At 39.9% G+C, this 14,551-nt stretch overlaps 1 protein-coding gene across 6 annotated transcripts in view; it reads right to left on the reverse strand.

Moving 5' to 3' along the window:
- ADAM22 (ADAM metallopeptidase domain 22) overlaps positions 1–14,551 on the reverse strand; it is a 148,235-nt gene that overhangs the window by 34,778 nt on the left and 98,906 nt on the right. For all 6 annotated transcript variants that reach the window (XM_085892382.1, XM_085892381.1, XM_085892379.1 and 3 more), the window contains exons 18-23: positions 14,231–14,311; positions 7,987–8,034; positions 7,690–7,753; positions 3,181–3,286; positions 2,627–2,746; positions 2,223–2,388 (exon numbers count right to left, since the gene is read on the reverse strand). In XM_085892382.1, coding sequence (XP_085748508.1) covers positions 2,223–2,388; positions 2,627–2,746; positions 3,181–3,286; positions 7,690–7,753; positions 7,987–8,034; positions 14,231–14,311 — 585 coding nt within the window. The remainder of the gene's footprint in view (positions 1–2,222; positions 2,389–2,626; positions 2,747–3,180; positions 3,287–7,689; positions 7,754–7,986; positions 8,035–14,230; positions 14,312–14,551) is intronic.

Consider the following 14,551-nt stretch of genomic DNA (forward strand, 5'->3'; position numbering starts at 1 on the left):
TATACAGTAAAATTAAAAATATAGGAATGAGAAAATTGAATAACTAAAACAACAACAAACATGAAAGAGCAATCAGAGATTATCGACCCTTGCCAAGACTTGTTTAGTGTGGTGTATTTTGTGTGGAAAATAAATAGAAGGATATATTAAATGAAAGGTTGTTGATTGCAAATGAAAAGTCTCAATTGTCTAGTTGTAAATGTGTAAAGATTGAAGGTCTGAAGGTCTAAACTCTAAAGTCTAAAGGTTGAAATATGGAAAAGTCTGAAAAGGTCAAAATGTGTCTAAAGGGTCTTAAAAGGTCAAAGGGGTCGAAAGGGTGTAATTTAAGGTCTAAAGGGTCAGAATTGTCTGAAGGGGTCTAAAAGGTCGAAAGATCAAAGGGGTCTGCAAAGTATTAAAAGGTCTGAAAGGTGTGAAGGTCTAAAGGTCTAAAGGGTAGGGAGGAGTCTAATGATCTTTGGGGTTCTAAAGGGTCGAAGAGAATCTAAATTCTAAAGGGTCAGAGAGGATCTACAGGATCTATGGGTTCTGAAGGGTTCTTAGGGGTCTTAAAGGTCTTTATGGTCTTAATGGGTCATGAGGTTGTAAAGGATATACAAGGTTTTAGGGGTCTTAAAGTTGTTAAGGGTTGAATGTAATCATACTCATGTTCTGTGCAGACAAGCAAACAGACAAATGGATCCAGAGGCAATACCCTCTCCTTTGGCGAGGTGAAAAACCCTAATCCACAATCAACCCTAATCCGAATCCTGTATTTTCCAATCCATGTATCTTTTCATATTTTCCAGTCACGCACATTGTTCATGGATTTTTACATCCGTCACAGTTTCTTGTTGGCCAACTGTACTTGGCAGTCCTTGCATTTGTTTAATATTTTGTTCTCGTCCAGCACCATCACATAACCAACTTAATCCAATGACATCTAATTTCACTCGATCTCAAAGATGCGAATGAATATTCACTCCAAAACCACAAACGTTCACACCAATCGAGCAATTGTATGTGATTTCATCTGGGGTTTCACCCCTAAAAGAGTGACTCTACAAATGTAAATAATAGAGCTCACGCATGAGCTAGTACTTTCTAAAAACTGCCAATGCAAGAAAACAAATAACCACTGGTGGAATCGAGAGCACCTAAACAACTGTAATACGATTCCACCAATACAATATTATGTGCCGAACTCTAGCCGTGTGGGATTGTCATTCATAGATCTGCAGATGTTGGCATTTATACTTTTTTAGGTAATTTTCAATATGCTTTGGACAATCGAGTTGCAGATGGTGGCTCTGATTGATGCTTTACATCTCTAATTGCTTTACAGATGATGCTTTCGAGCTGTTTAATAAAAAATAAAGAAAAAAACCCAGAGAGCTCATAGAGCTTGCCGCACGCGGAACAGTCCGGAGTCAAACGGAACAGTCCGGAGCTGACGATGCTCCACTGAGATGCGTTTTCTTCCATCGCCGTCAAGTTTTATCCATGCATTTGTGTAATTATAAACCCTCTGCCAATTCTTCTTGGGCAGGGAAAAAAAAATTACGATTTTAGAACAATCTTTGAGAAAAAGATGCACCAAACAAACCACTATGGACCACCACATTTATCAGAATGCAGAATCTCACACAGTTACTCTGCCCTCAGGGCATGAATATTTTTTCCAAGTACTGCTAAATGGAAGGTTTTTCAAAGTGCCAAAAAGGCGATTTGTGTTATGGAGTGTTCCTCGATCATAAACACTGACACTTGTAGACAGACAGAGTGAACTAATTACTTAACGCTGCTTTTCGCGTCACATGTGTGGGTGTTATAGGGTGTTGGGGGACTAAAGTGTGTGGGTTAAAAGCATAAATAATAAAATGTTGAGGGAAGGATGGAGCATGAAATGGATGAGGAAAAATAATGAAAGGAAAAGAAGAGAAAAAAACAGAAGAGAAAGGGAATGAAAATATTGAGGGAAAAGGTTAGAATGTTGGTTGTGGGGGTTGGGGAGGAAGGGGTGGGGGGGGGGGGTAATGTGACCATTTTTGCCTATAAACATGACAAAAATGGAATCTAAAAATGGAAGAAGCACAAGCAAAGAAATTTTTAAACTACAATTAAAAGAACAACAATATACTTGTTTGAATCACCGCAAATGCAGCTTGGTAAAAACAACACACGATGTCCTGACAAGCACATCCTCTCTGAGAATTACCGCATAACATGCTGTATCTCACCCCATGTCCAGAGCAAGTCTTGTGGTTTATTGATGGACAAGTAGTGAGATTGAGAGCATCCAGAGGCAGACAGCGCCGCTCCAAGCACACGGCGTTGATGTCACATGGCATACCATCAGGCACATATCCCAGGTCTGAACCATCCTCCAAAATCACGTTTGCTCCACTGCAGTCGTGACGAGCACCAAACTACGAGTTAATGATAGCAATAGTAATAATACTGTGCTAATAACAACAATAACAATAACAAAGCTCCTACTTTCAAACATGGATGCAAGAAGCCTCAGTAGTTGAAGCCACAACTAACAGTGAAGTTACTGCAAATTTAAATTTACCAACAGCAATTATTATAATACAACATACAAGCTTCACCTATACTTGACTTGCGAGAACTCTTGCCTAACCTGCATTGCAAGAGACGTCCTCGTTCTCTCAGAGATGTCCGAGTCACTTTTCCGGACAGGATGCCGAGCTGGGGCCGTGAGCCAATGTTTGTACAAAGCAATAATCCACAAAACACGTCCCTACCAAAGATGCGGAGGAGAAAGGTTTCAGACAGAGTGCACCACCGATTCCTTTAAAAACAGGCTGTCTGCAATTGCCTAGTCCGCGCCATCGACCCAAAATCATCAGCACTTTTAAAGACATACTCAGGAAGGAAAAGGCATTAATTAGTCATGCACACTGATGCGTTAAGGCTCTTTAGATAGATTAATTATTGGGTGGTTTGATTCATGGACAATCCTGATTATGCACAAGAAACTTTAGTTATTTCTGATTTTGGGCATCGATATATTCAATGAGATGTTACAACCAAATACAACTTTGAGGAAGATGTAAGAATTTCACTCTCAAGGACTCTAACATATTCAAGATGTCTTTTGAAGGAAGAATTCCACTTTTTGCCAAATCGCTTGAAAATAAAATGTTAAACAGTGTCTCGGATGTCTCCACTCACTTTTTGATGCACTGGAGCCAAGAATCACCATTATGACCACAGTTTCCTTTGTGCGTTCCCTCTTGATTCAGTTTGCTGTAGCACAGTTCGTCAGCTGCACTTGCCACTAAAATGCAAGGAATGCAACACCTTATAACTCGACCATAAGAACAAGCTACCTGTAGAACAACACTCAGAACATTTTACTGCCATAACAGCATTTTCCTAAATGTTTCGTTATTCCTAAAGACGACGTTCAAAGAAAACCTTGTGCTAAGAATTAAAAATATGAACAACCAAATAATACATGGCAGCAGCAACACGTTGCAGGCACAACAAGGCATTGTGTATTAATTTTCCAATTTTTAACAAGTTGGGTCACCCCATCAAGATCGGGTTATTCAGACTTCAGTAAAGCATCAAGAAGATTGACGTTTAGAACCGTAGCAAAAATTAACCCGAGAGTGCACCATGGCAATGTTGAGGCAAATGGCCTCACTTCCTTGTTCGAGTTCATACACAACTCACATACATATATATATATATATATATATATATATATATATATATATATATATATATATATATATATATATATATATATATATATATAGTACGGACAAGGATTATCTTCCTGTTCCTACTAAAATCACCTTAAGTTGAATACTGAGCCTGGCAGCCAAAAACGTTCCTTCGGATGAAGCCATAAGAAGGTGTGAATAATTAGGGTTGTTCAATTTAGGATGGTGGTTGTTTTAATAGTGGTAGTAACAGTCGTCAATCAAAGTTTCAGAAGAGGCAAGGACAAGCAACAAAGTACAATACAAAAGCTGGGCCATAGAGAACAGGTGAAAAGAGTGCAGCAAAAGATTCAGTATGTATGGTCAAGAACTATTAAGTCATGGACAGTGATCCACCCAGCAGGGTTAAGGACAACTTGGATATAAAGAAGGGCCAATATTAAGAGGGGCCAGTACGAGGTGTTGCCAAATTGGCCAGTGAGCATATCCAACAGCTCAAAGAAGGAAAGTTAATTTTTTTTTCTTTCGTTTTTTTTTATTAAAGGCTCCAGTCATGGACTGTATAGTCTTCATTAAACCAAGTCTTAAATGAAAGAAAAAAAAAAAGAACTGATGAAATGGAGAACTGAAGAGAAGAAAAATATAATCGAAGAGTTTTTGAGGAACTGGGAAAACTTGCTTTTTGAAAAGGGGCAGATTATTATAACTGTTAGGAAAGATATGAGAAGGGAAAGGATTACAGAGATTTTTGCGGTGAAGGGAAACAAACGAACATCATAACAGCCCACCCTTGAGTTGCCAGTGGCCACACAACAATCATGTGATGTCGTGGCTTGCCGAGTATGTTAAGGTCTAGCTAATGGTGGAGGAATAAAACGTCAGTTCTTGGGAGCAGAAACTGAAGAAATATCTACAGAAAAGGGAAAGAGAGCCAACATTATGGCATAGTTTAAGCAAGTTGGGTTTTTAAGTTAGATTGTGAGAGGTTGGTAAATCAGACTGCTTTAGACTCGACTCTGTAAAATAAATATGTAGAGCTAGAACCTCCCCAGATGTGAGCAGTACTTTTATACAAGGACGAATCATTCCTTTATATAATCAGAGCAACTGTTCAGATGAGAAAAAGCTTCGACATCTGAACAGGATTTCCAGATTTTAACAGGCAGACTTAGCTGCTTGTACAACATGAGGTTTCCCAGATCTATTTGACTAATACTTTATCGATTAGTACATTATTAATACAGATCGATTAGTAATAGCAAGTATGTTTACTGCATTGAGTTTTTAAAATATTGAGCCTTCAAAGTAGATGGGAAAGTTGAGAAGAGTTTTAGAACAAGAAATAGGAAGAAATTCAGTTTTAGAAACATTAAAATTAACTTGATTACATTTGCTCCACTGGAAAATCTTGTCCAAATCTTAACTTATATAGATAGTCATGATAAAAGGAGATGTAGATCGAGCAAGAGAAGATGGAACACATGTGAAAAACGGAGAGGAATGTAATGTTGAGTCATCAGTAAAATAATGCATTTGGTTATTGTAAAAGGAAGATCATTGATTAAAAGGAGGAAGAGTGTCGGAGAAAGGACAGAACCCTGAGGGACACTGCTATTGGTAGGGAAGTTAGAAGAGGTCGAAACATCAACAATTACGGAGATAGAACGGTCGGAGAGAAAGCTTGCTATGAGAGAGCAGCGTGAAGGAGGAAAGCTGAAAGAGGTGAGATTGGAAATCAGATCCCAACGCCAAACCCTGTCAAAAGCTTTCGAGAAATCAGGGGCGACAATAAAGGATTCCCCAAAGTCTCTCAGAGAAGAGGACCAGACATTCGTAATATAGGAAAGGATATCACCGGTAGATCTCGCCTAGCGAAAGCCAAACTGATGGCCGGAGAGAAAATTGTGAGATTCACGATGCTTGAGGAAATGAGAATTGAGAAGACCTTCAAAGACATTGGAAATAGTCGAAGTCAGGATAGCACGATGGTAGTTGGAAGAGTTTGAACAATTAGCCATATTTAGAATATGCTGTTTCCAGGATAGAGGAAAAGTTTTGTTTAAAAAAGAGACAGAAGTGAAACAAACGAGCAAGCACAGGTTCAAGTTATGAAGTACACTCCTTCAAGATACGAGGAGGAATTCCATCTTGTCCATACATCTTGCTTGTGTCTCGAGAGAGGAGTACTTTTTGACGATATGAAATGAGATTATAGGAGTGGTAAGGGGTGCATCAGGGAATTTTTCAAATGTTGGAGTAATCCAATGTGGAACTGGAGGAGAAAGAGAAGAGAAAAGAAAACCGAAAAGAGTTGCTTTATCAGTCGGAGAGGCAGCTTTAGTATCATTGGAATGGAAAAGAGAAGGAAAGGTAATGTGACGGAAGTTGTTGGAGATACTTTTGGCTAAAAACAAGAAAGATCTACGAGTGAAAGAAGAGACGACGTCGTCATCACTTACTTTGAGTAAAGGAATGCTTCGCTTCACAAATAACATTTTTGCGATGATTTCAAGCGGAGATGAAGGATGCATAGGAATCAGAGGAAGAAGACTTTTTCCAGGTCCGATATGCCAAGTCCCTTGCACGAATGGTTGAACCAGGAATTAGAAGAAGAGATGGTCTCAAAAGAGAAGGGCATATAAGCTTCCATTCCTGCAACAACTCGAGAGTTTTGAGAACATGATACCCCACGCATGCCTGGTGTTGGCTTAATGGTTGGTGGGCTTGGGATCCTGGGATTCTGAGTTCAAATCTCACTTGGCTGTTGAATTAATACCAGGTGGGGTTGACTCTGCCTGTCATCCTTCCGAGGTCGGCAAAATGAGTGCCAGCATGCTGGAATCCTGTGCCGGAGTGGCGACCCATCCAGGATTGTACCCAATAGCCAAGGAGACTGCTTAGGCAGCACCAACGCTCTTCACAGAGTATGGTCCCAATGGAGGGATACCCCATGCACTAATTTTCAAGTATATACTCCAATCTTAATAAAATAATGATTTTAAAGATTAAATAAAAAAAAAACAAAATCCGGAAGTTTAGCACGACTGAAGCAGTCTTCTGCGACCCTTATACACTGTAATAACACGATGTTCAGTCACAGTTTAGGAGCTGAAGACTTTATTGATCATCATAGAATGCAGCGTTGATCAGCATTGTACACAGTAATATAGGTGGCCTCTTATTCACCCCAATACTGCACTCTCTCACATGCCAAGCCCTCTCATGCTATGTGTCGATATACTGTACAGCATGGTTGCTGGAAGTATTAAGAAGGCGATTTGTGTCCTTCAGTGTTCAAGTGTATAATTCAATTTCAGTGAAGGTTTAAGGAGGATTAAAGGTGAAAAATAAATTAATTCCGGTTTTACCACCACTTTATCCAGTGTCTATTGCATCACCTGATCTCACACGTTACATTGATTATTCGTGTCTGTTGTACGCATCCTTTATGATGTCCTTAAAAACACTAAGTTTCCTGTTTCAAATTATTTTCAATTTTATTTGATTGTCAAGCAGGCAGAGTGAAAATGCTATCTCCTCTCTGCACATGTGCGGTCGGGACAAACTCAGAGCAAAAGTACGGTAAAAAGAGAAACTTGTATTTTGAACATGAATAGGAAGACAACATTCAATTTAAATAAGTTGTTCCTCGATCATAAACTTATCAGACGGATAGACGGACGGACATCAACCAATTGCTTAACCCCACTTTTCACTTCACATGCGAAGGTAATAACTTCAGTCATACACTGTAGACAGAGAGAGGCATTGCCTGAAGAGAAGTTGTAAAATCACCTCCAGAATTGTATTAACGTTTGATCAACTATAGCACCAAAGTTCCCACCAAAACAATGGTGGCTCAAACCCAGGTGGTTAGCACTGAGCAGATGGCTGTTGGTATGTTGAGCATGGCTAGATAGGGCTGAGATCATCAGCAGATGAAAATAAATAAATGAAAGAGAATGGCTGCAAAGTTGGAGCATCCCAATACAATGAAAATCAAACTCACTTTCTCCCCATATGTCTTTGCACTGCTTGTCTCTATATTTGCACTCGCCTCCAAAGCAGCGTCCCTGCACACACAGTGATGGTTCCTCAGCAGCTCGCTTCGGTGTCCCCTACTTTTAACACAGATAGATCGAAACCTGATGCCTTTGTTATCGGTGGCATAAGAACTGCAACAATTTCTGCACTTTGTGTTTGGTGGCTGGCAAATCACGTGTAACTATTACAACTAATACTGACATCCAGAATAAACTTGTACGTGTAAATAAATGAGATAAAAAAAAACATAAACATGTCTCACATCTGTACCACAAGCATAGCCATCTTGTTTGTGGATGTTGGAAGGACACTGGTTGAGGGGAAGGGAGAGGGAGGGACAGAGGAGGACAAACATAGGATATAGGTATGTTAGAATAGATCATTCATTCTGAAACAAATCTGTCAGAATGCTGCTGGCTGAAGTAGACTGTTTACAGTTTACACCAATGAGAACCTTTGATTTATTAAAACACCTCAAGGTAAAACCTATCTCACAATGCAGATATACCTGCATTCTAAAATAAATTATGACGTGACTGGCAGGTATACAAGTCAATGACAGGTGATGGGTTGGAGTGCCATTTGATAGGATGGGAGGACCATAGAACAACAACAGAAATCCTATGACAAACGGAATAAACAAAGACAACCACAATAACCTAGCGACAATTGGGCTTGAACCTTGAAGGTCATCACAGCGGAATGGCATGACGTTAATGGCATGGTGAACTCTTTGACAAAAAGTCTTCTTTCCACTGGACCAAACAGAATAAAAGTTGGAATTTAATTTATATGCCATAAGTAGAATGCAAGACGTTGTTAAATGATGCCTTATAAAGTTTGGTGATGATGGACAGAGTGGTGAGGGAGAGGAGATAGGAAACTTCACAACTTCAGGACAGACATCGTGACCGGCATTGTGAGAAACAAAGGGGGGCAAACAATATCGTATAACTTATATCGATGTATCGGGAGGGAGGGTTCAAACTGGTACAACCATTGTGCATCGGAGGAAGGGAGAAGTGCATAGCAAATTTACAAATCACAATTGTCAAAATAGAACAACACCCTATTTGCAATCTTATTTATTTATTTTAAACAAGGGATAAGGTTCTTTTACAAGCTGTAATAATTCATTTAACAAGTCTATATTTCAATTAATGTCGATTACAACGTTTACAAGGAACTTTACTGCAGGGGCCCTATCAAGCCTGCTCAATCATGCCGACATCTTACTACCTCCCCCCCCCTTCCATACACACATCCAACTCAATTTAAAAACTATCCAGTGACTCTATTGTCACTACCCTTGCAGGAAAAGACATTGCACATATTCACCGCTCTCTGAATGAAAGACCTCTGCCACACTTATCTCCTAACTATCCTCTTCTATACCCTTAAACTGCGGCCCCTTGTCCTATCAATGTTCATTCTGCTGAAAAACTCTTCTGAACTTATTTGGTTTATACCCTCAATCATCTTAAACATCTCTATCAAACCCGTGTTCGCTCTGAGTCTGGGAGATTGGCGGCTCAAACCCCGGCCGAGTCATACCAAAGACTTGAAAAATGGTACATGCTGCTTCGTTGCTTGACGTTCAGCATTTAAAAGGATAGAGCATGGACAATCCCCATTGGTTGGCATCCATGGGGAGGAGGAAATTCCACGGTGAGTGTTGTGAGAAAAGCGGCGCCATTGTTACGACGTCACTGGTACCCAGATATCCCGGGAAGTGATGGCACTTCCCGCAAGCTCAGTGGCTGTGTTAAATGTTTATCTCGCCAGTATGTCCATGTCTGTGGGAGTGTGTGTTTGTGTACGAGTGACAGCTCCATTATGAGCTTTAGTCCTTGTATAAAAAAAATTAATTCCGTCGTAATCACCTCCTTCCAAATGTATAAAGCCCTGTCTCCTTCCAGCCACATCTCAGATACGAGTCTAGCTATAGGCCTGGAATTCATCTCGTAGCCCTCCATTGAACCAGCTAATCCACAAGCTACTCTACCAGCTACTCCACAAGCCTTAGCCAACAGCATTCTTTGTGGTATTTTATCAAAAGCTTTTTGAAAGTTAAGAAACACCACATCAACTGCACGTACCTCGTCCACAGAGTCAGAAATTGCTTCATAGAACTCCAATAACTTGTGAAACAAGACTTCTCTGAAATAAACCAGTGCTGAGTACCATCAATTAGTTTGAAATTACTCAAATGCTTCCATACACGTTCCTTAATTAACTACTCCAACACCTTCCACACAAGTGAAATCAAACCAACAGCTCTGTCATTCCCCAATTCTTCTCTGGATCCTTTCTTAAATAACGGTGTTACATTTGCTGCTCTCCAATCCTCCAGTACCTTTCCTGACTTCAATGAGATGTTAAAGATATCCACCAACACCAAGCATATCTGCTTTGCTACCTCCCTCAATGCTCCAAGATGTGTATTATCCAGCCCTGGAGCTTTATAATCCCTTAGTTTGCCAAGTTGTTTCTTTACTTCCCCACTTCTACTTGGATTTCTTCTAAAGGCCCGTGCTCACCTCTGAGATAGATACTCTCAACTATTTTAAGTGCTCCTGTACTGCCCCTTTTTGCATAAATGTAGAAGTAAAAATAAACGATTTAATAAACCTGCCATCTCACACTTATCGTCCACCAATTCTCTTGTGTTATTCCTCAAGGAATCCACACTCCTCTTGACCCCTCTCCACTTAAAGAATGTCTCGATGTTATGCTGAATTTTTTCGGACATATTGTTTTCATCGTCTTTTGGCCTGTCGAGCTTTTGTAAAAACTATATTTTGTTTCCTCCTATACGAGATATTAATTTGATTACTCATGACTGAGTATACATATGCAGTATATGTATATGTATATGTATATATATATATATATATATATATATATATATATATATATATATATATATATATATATATATATATATATATATATATATATATATATATATAGTCATGCGCCGCTTAACGACGTTCCGGGCAACGACGGATCGCATATACGATGGGGATCTGCCAGCTCTGAAGAAAAAAAAAAAAATGTAACTGAAAAATTCCTATCGCCGAGTGATGTAGCCTCGTATAAAAATAGCACATACAATTGTGTACACTGTACAGTACATAATACCTCATAATGATAATAAACGACAGTGTGGCCCTGTTATAATGCGATCGTTGAGGTCCACAAAATGTTATCGCGAAAAAAACAGGATCGTGCTAAATCAGGATTCAAGGAAATCGGCTTTCAAACTGAACCAATGTTTCCACGTTTCCCTTCTAGCAAGTAAATTACCTTTGAATTGAAGAATTCCGCGAATAAATCGTTGTTCTTAGTCGACATTAAAACACAAATTAGTTTTTAGCGAAGCTTTTTATGTTGTTAAAACAATCGCACTGTTCCGAAAATATATATCACAATTGACAGGTGCTCGTTTCTTCATTTGTAAATTATAACATCGATGCAATGATTACGTATTTATAAAATCCAAACGCTAATTATTCACCTTTCTATAATCGATGCGAGAGGAGATTGTAAGCTGCTGCTAACAACACCGATGGCCGTCATGAACAGCACAAAGGTAAATCTAACGCGTCTTCCGTCTCTCTTGGATGTGTTAAAATTGCCGACAGTATTCAGTACAGTAACATGCTGTACAGGTTTGTATCCGAGGAGCAATAGGTTATACCATATTGTGGTGAATTGAAGGACGTGACGCGTGATCACATGTTGCACGGCTCGAGCACGGAATAGATAAAGCCAAGATTCCGCTCGGTCGGGGGGATTGTCCCAGGGGCATTGTCATTTACGGCGGCGGTCTACTTGGTGCTCGTTGAATGGTGAGAATTGAGAGTATATCGGACTCCGTGCTTATACTGATTTATTTTGCGGTGATTAGTTGCACGTGTATACCTTACTGCTTATGTACTCCTTGCTGCACCTGTATTCCCTGATGTGCCCGTAGAAGCGGCTTCAATCAAATGGAATAGAGCCTACACTCTGAAGGTTCTTCTCTCGCTTTCATTTCACATATAGCCTAGGTGTGTAGTTTTGTGTAAGTACGATGTTCGAAAATGAAAAGGAAAAAAAAATGATGTTCGCACAACGACGACGTCGCTTAACGATGCGTTTCTCACAACGTAACCCCGTCGTGAAGTGGCGCATGACTGTATATGGATACAAACAAACAAACATGACATAATAGTGACCGAAGGTTTTCGTGCTGCACTCCTTCAGGGTAAAAAGTGCAGCAAGTGAAGAAGGAAGCGAAGGCGTGTGCTTTATACGTAGGTCTTAATAAGGTAGACACTGATTGGTTCAACCGTAATGACGTCACGGTTAATCCGAACGCCCATTGGTGGGCTCATCATCTTCACATCGAGCTCCCATTGGCTGGAGCAGAGTTCGTCGATGATTGACGTTTGCAACCACATCCTGGAGAGAGGGGGGATGGGTTTCCCCTAAGGTCCATTCACCATTTGTTGCCGTACTTCCCTTGATCTTTCCATGCTGAAAAAGGCACAGAGATCGTACAAATTCCTTTTGACGACATAGTATTGGATCGGTGGTAAGGATGAAGGTTGCTTCCAACATACGTAAATGAAACGAGCTCCGACCTCGGCTCAATATCCTGAACATATCTGCATTGTACTGGTCTGCACAGATAGGGTTGGCAACCAGGTGCTGTGCAATGGCAGATGAAGCAGACACAGTGGTTGCTGGATATTTCTACATGCTCACACTGGTTGTGTTCTAACCCTCACAATCTTTCTTTGAATCGCCAAGGGGACATGTTGTTTGATCCGATCAGCCAATCTTAGTATTGTGCGGCCCACATACCGCGCTTCACATCGGCACTTAAACTCATAAATAGCATTGCTGGGTTGTGAGGTGGGTAGCACATCCTTATTGACTGAGATCAGCAAATGGTGAGAGGTAAAGATTACTCGGGGTTGCACAGCCAGAAACCTGTTGAAACGTCTCTGTGTCTCTTTCAGCATGGAAAGATCAAGAGAAGTACGGTAACAAATGGTGAATGGACCTTAGGGGAAACCCATCCCCCCTCTCTCCAGGATGTGGTTGCAAACGTCAATCATCGACGAACTCTGCTCAGCCAATGGGAGCTCGATGTGAAGATAATGAGCCGACCAATGGGCGTTCGGATTAACCGTGATGTCATTACGGTTGAACCAATCAGTGTCTACCTTATTGAGACCTATGTATAAAGTACGTGCCTTCACTTCCTGCGATTTTTACCCTGAAGAGTGCAGCATGAAAAGCTTCGGTCACTATTACGTTATGTTTGTTTGTATCCATATTAAAGTTTTGTAGTACCAAACATCTGCATATATATATATATATATATATATATATATATATATATATATATATATATATATATATATATATATATATATATATACACACACACTAGATGATCCATGAACCCGTTGAGTTGCCGTTGTGAAAGCGGTTGATAAAAAAAATCATAAAAAAACAAACAAAAAAACAAAAAGATAGCTCCAGTGAACTATACCGCTGAGGTTGTTTCCATTGATTAAATTCTCCCGAAGAGTACTTGACTGAATGGGGAATTGATTTTTTGAATAATTTTTTGTTTGCCCAATTTGAACAAAACTTGATACTGCACATCAGAGGAGAGTGGTGAGTAAGGTGGGCCAAATTTTTTTGCGCTATTGTGTACTGTTTTGGCTGTATTTCGGGAACATACACACATACATTCATACATACATACATACAAGATGAGAGTTTTAGTAATATATAGATATATACATATACATATATACAGTATGTCATTTTTGCAAGTCTTGAACTTTGCATTTTGTCTGCCTGTTTCCCTCTGCCCCACTAACCAATTTTAACATGTCTCGGCCACTAATGCTGCAGTTTCTTTTTAATTTGTTTTTATAGTGATACAATCTTCTACATTGCAATGTGAAATCTGAAAAGTAATTTGCTTTTTATGTGTAGAAAAGCTCCGCACACATCTGTCTGTGTCCATCTGCCTGACTGTCTTTCTGTCCGTCCGTCACGCTATCTCCTCCTAAACGGTTGTGCAAAAATTCATCAAATTTGGTAGTTATGATTACTACATAGCAAGGAGGTGCGAGAGCAGTATCATTTTGGGGGTCAAGGTCAAAAACCGAAAAATACAATTACATGCACATTTTAAAAATGAAACTTTGTACAGTATGTACAATCAACATTGGGGGATGCATGAAATATTTTAAGATTGATTGGATTTGACCCCCAGGTTCATGCCCCAGGGAGTAGGGAATTATGGACACAGGGTCCAAAATGGGGGGGGGGGGGAACAACTCCAAATTTGATATTGGGTCATTCCTGGTGGAACTTTTTGTCATCCTTCAACTTTGCTTTAGGTGTGAAGCGTGGGGATTTGTGATGGCGCACCTTCGACCTTCGCTCTAGTTTGATTTAACACAGTGATGTCAAGGGGGTATTGAACTCACCAATCCTGATGTTCCTGTACAAACCTCTGGCATGTCACAATCATTGACAGGTGAACGGCACTCCTCTCCAGTGGAGACAAACTACAAGATAGTAAAAAATAAAAATTGTGTGAGTGTTATAACTACATGAGAATTACCCTCCCTTCCTGTGATTCATAATGCTTACTCTGTGGTGCTAAAGCTTGTAGAAATAATCGGGACGTTTTGTGTAAGAACAGGTTGATAGGGCTTTCCTTAAGGACTTTCCTATTTCAAACAAGTCCTGCAGGTCTAGATGAGCTACACAATCAAGGTTTTATTAATCGAAACAATCATTCCCGT

This window comes from Eptatretus burgeri, chromosome 8 (genome assembly GCF_056783735.1).
Source record: "Eptatretus burgeri isolate ZD-2024b chromosome 8, Ebu_testis_v1, whole genome shotgun sequence".
Taxonomy (NCBI): Eukaryota; Metazoa; Chordata; class Myxini; order Myxiniformes; family Myxinidae; genus Eptatretus; species Eptatretus burgeri.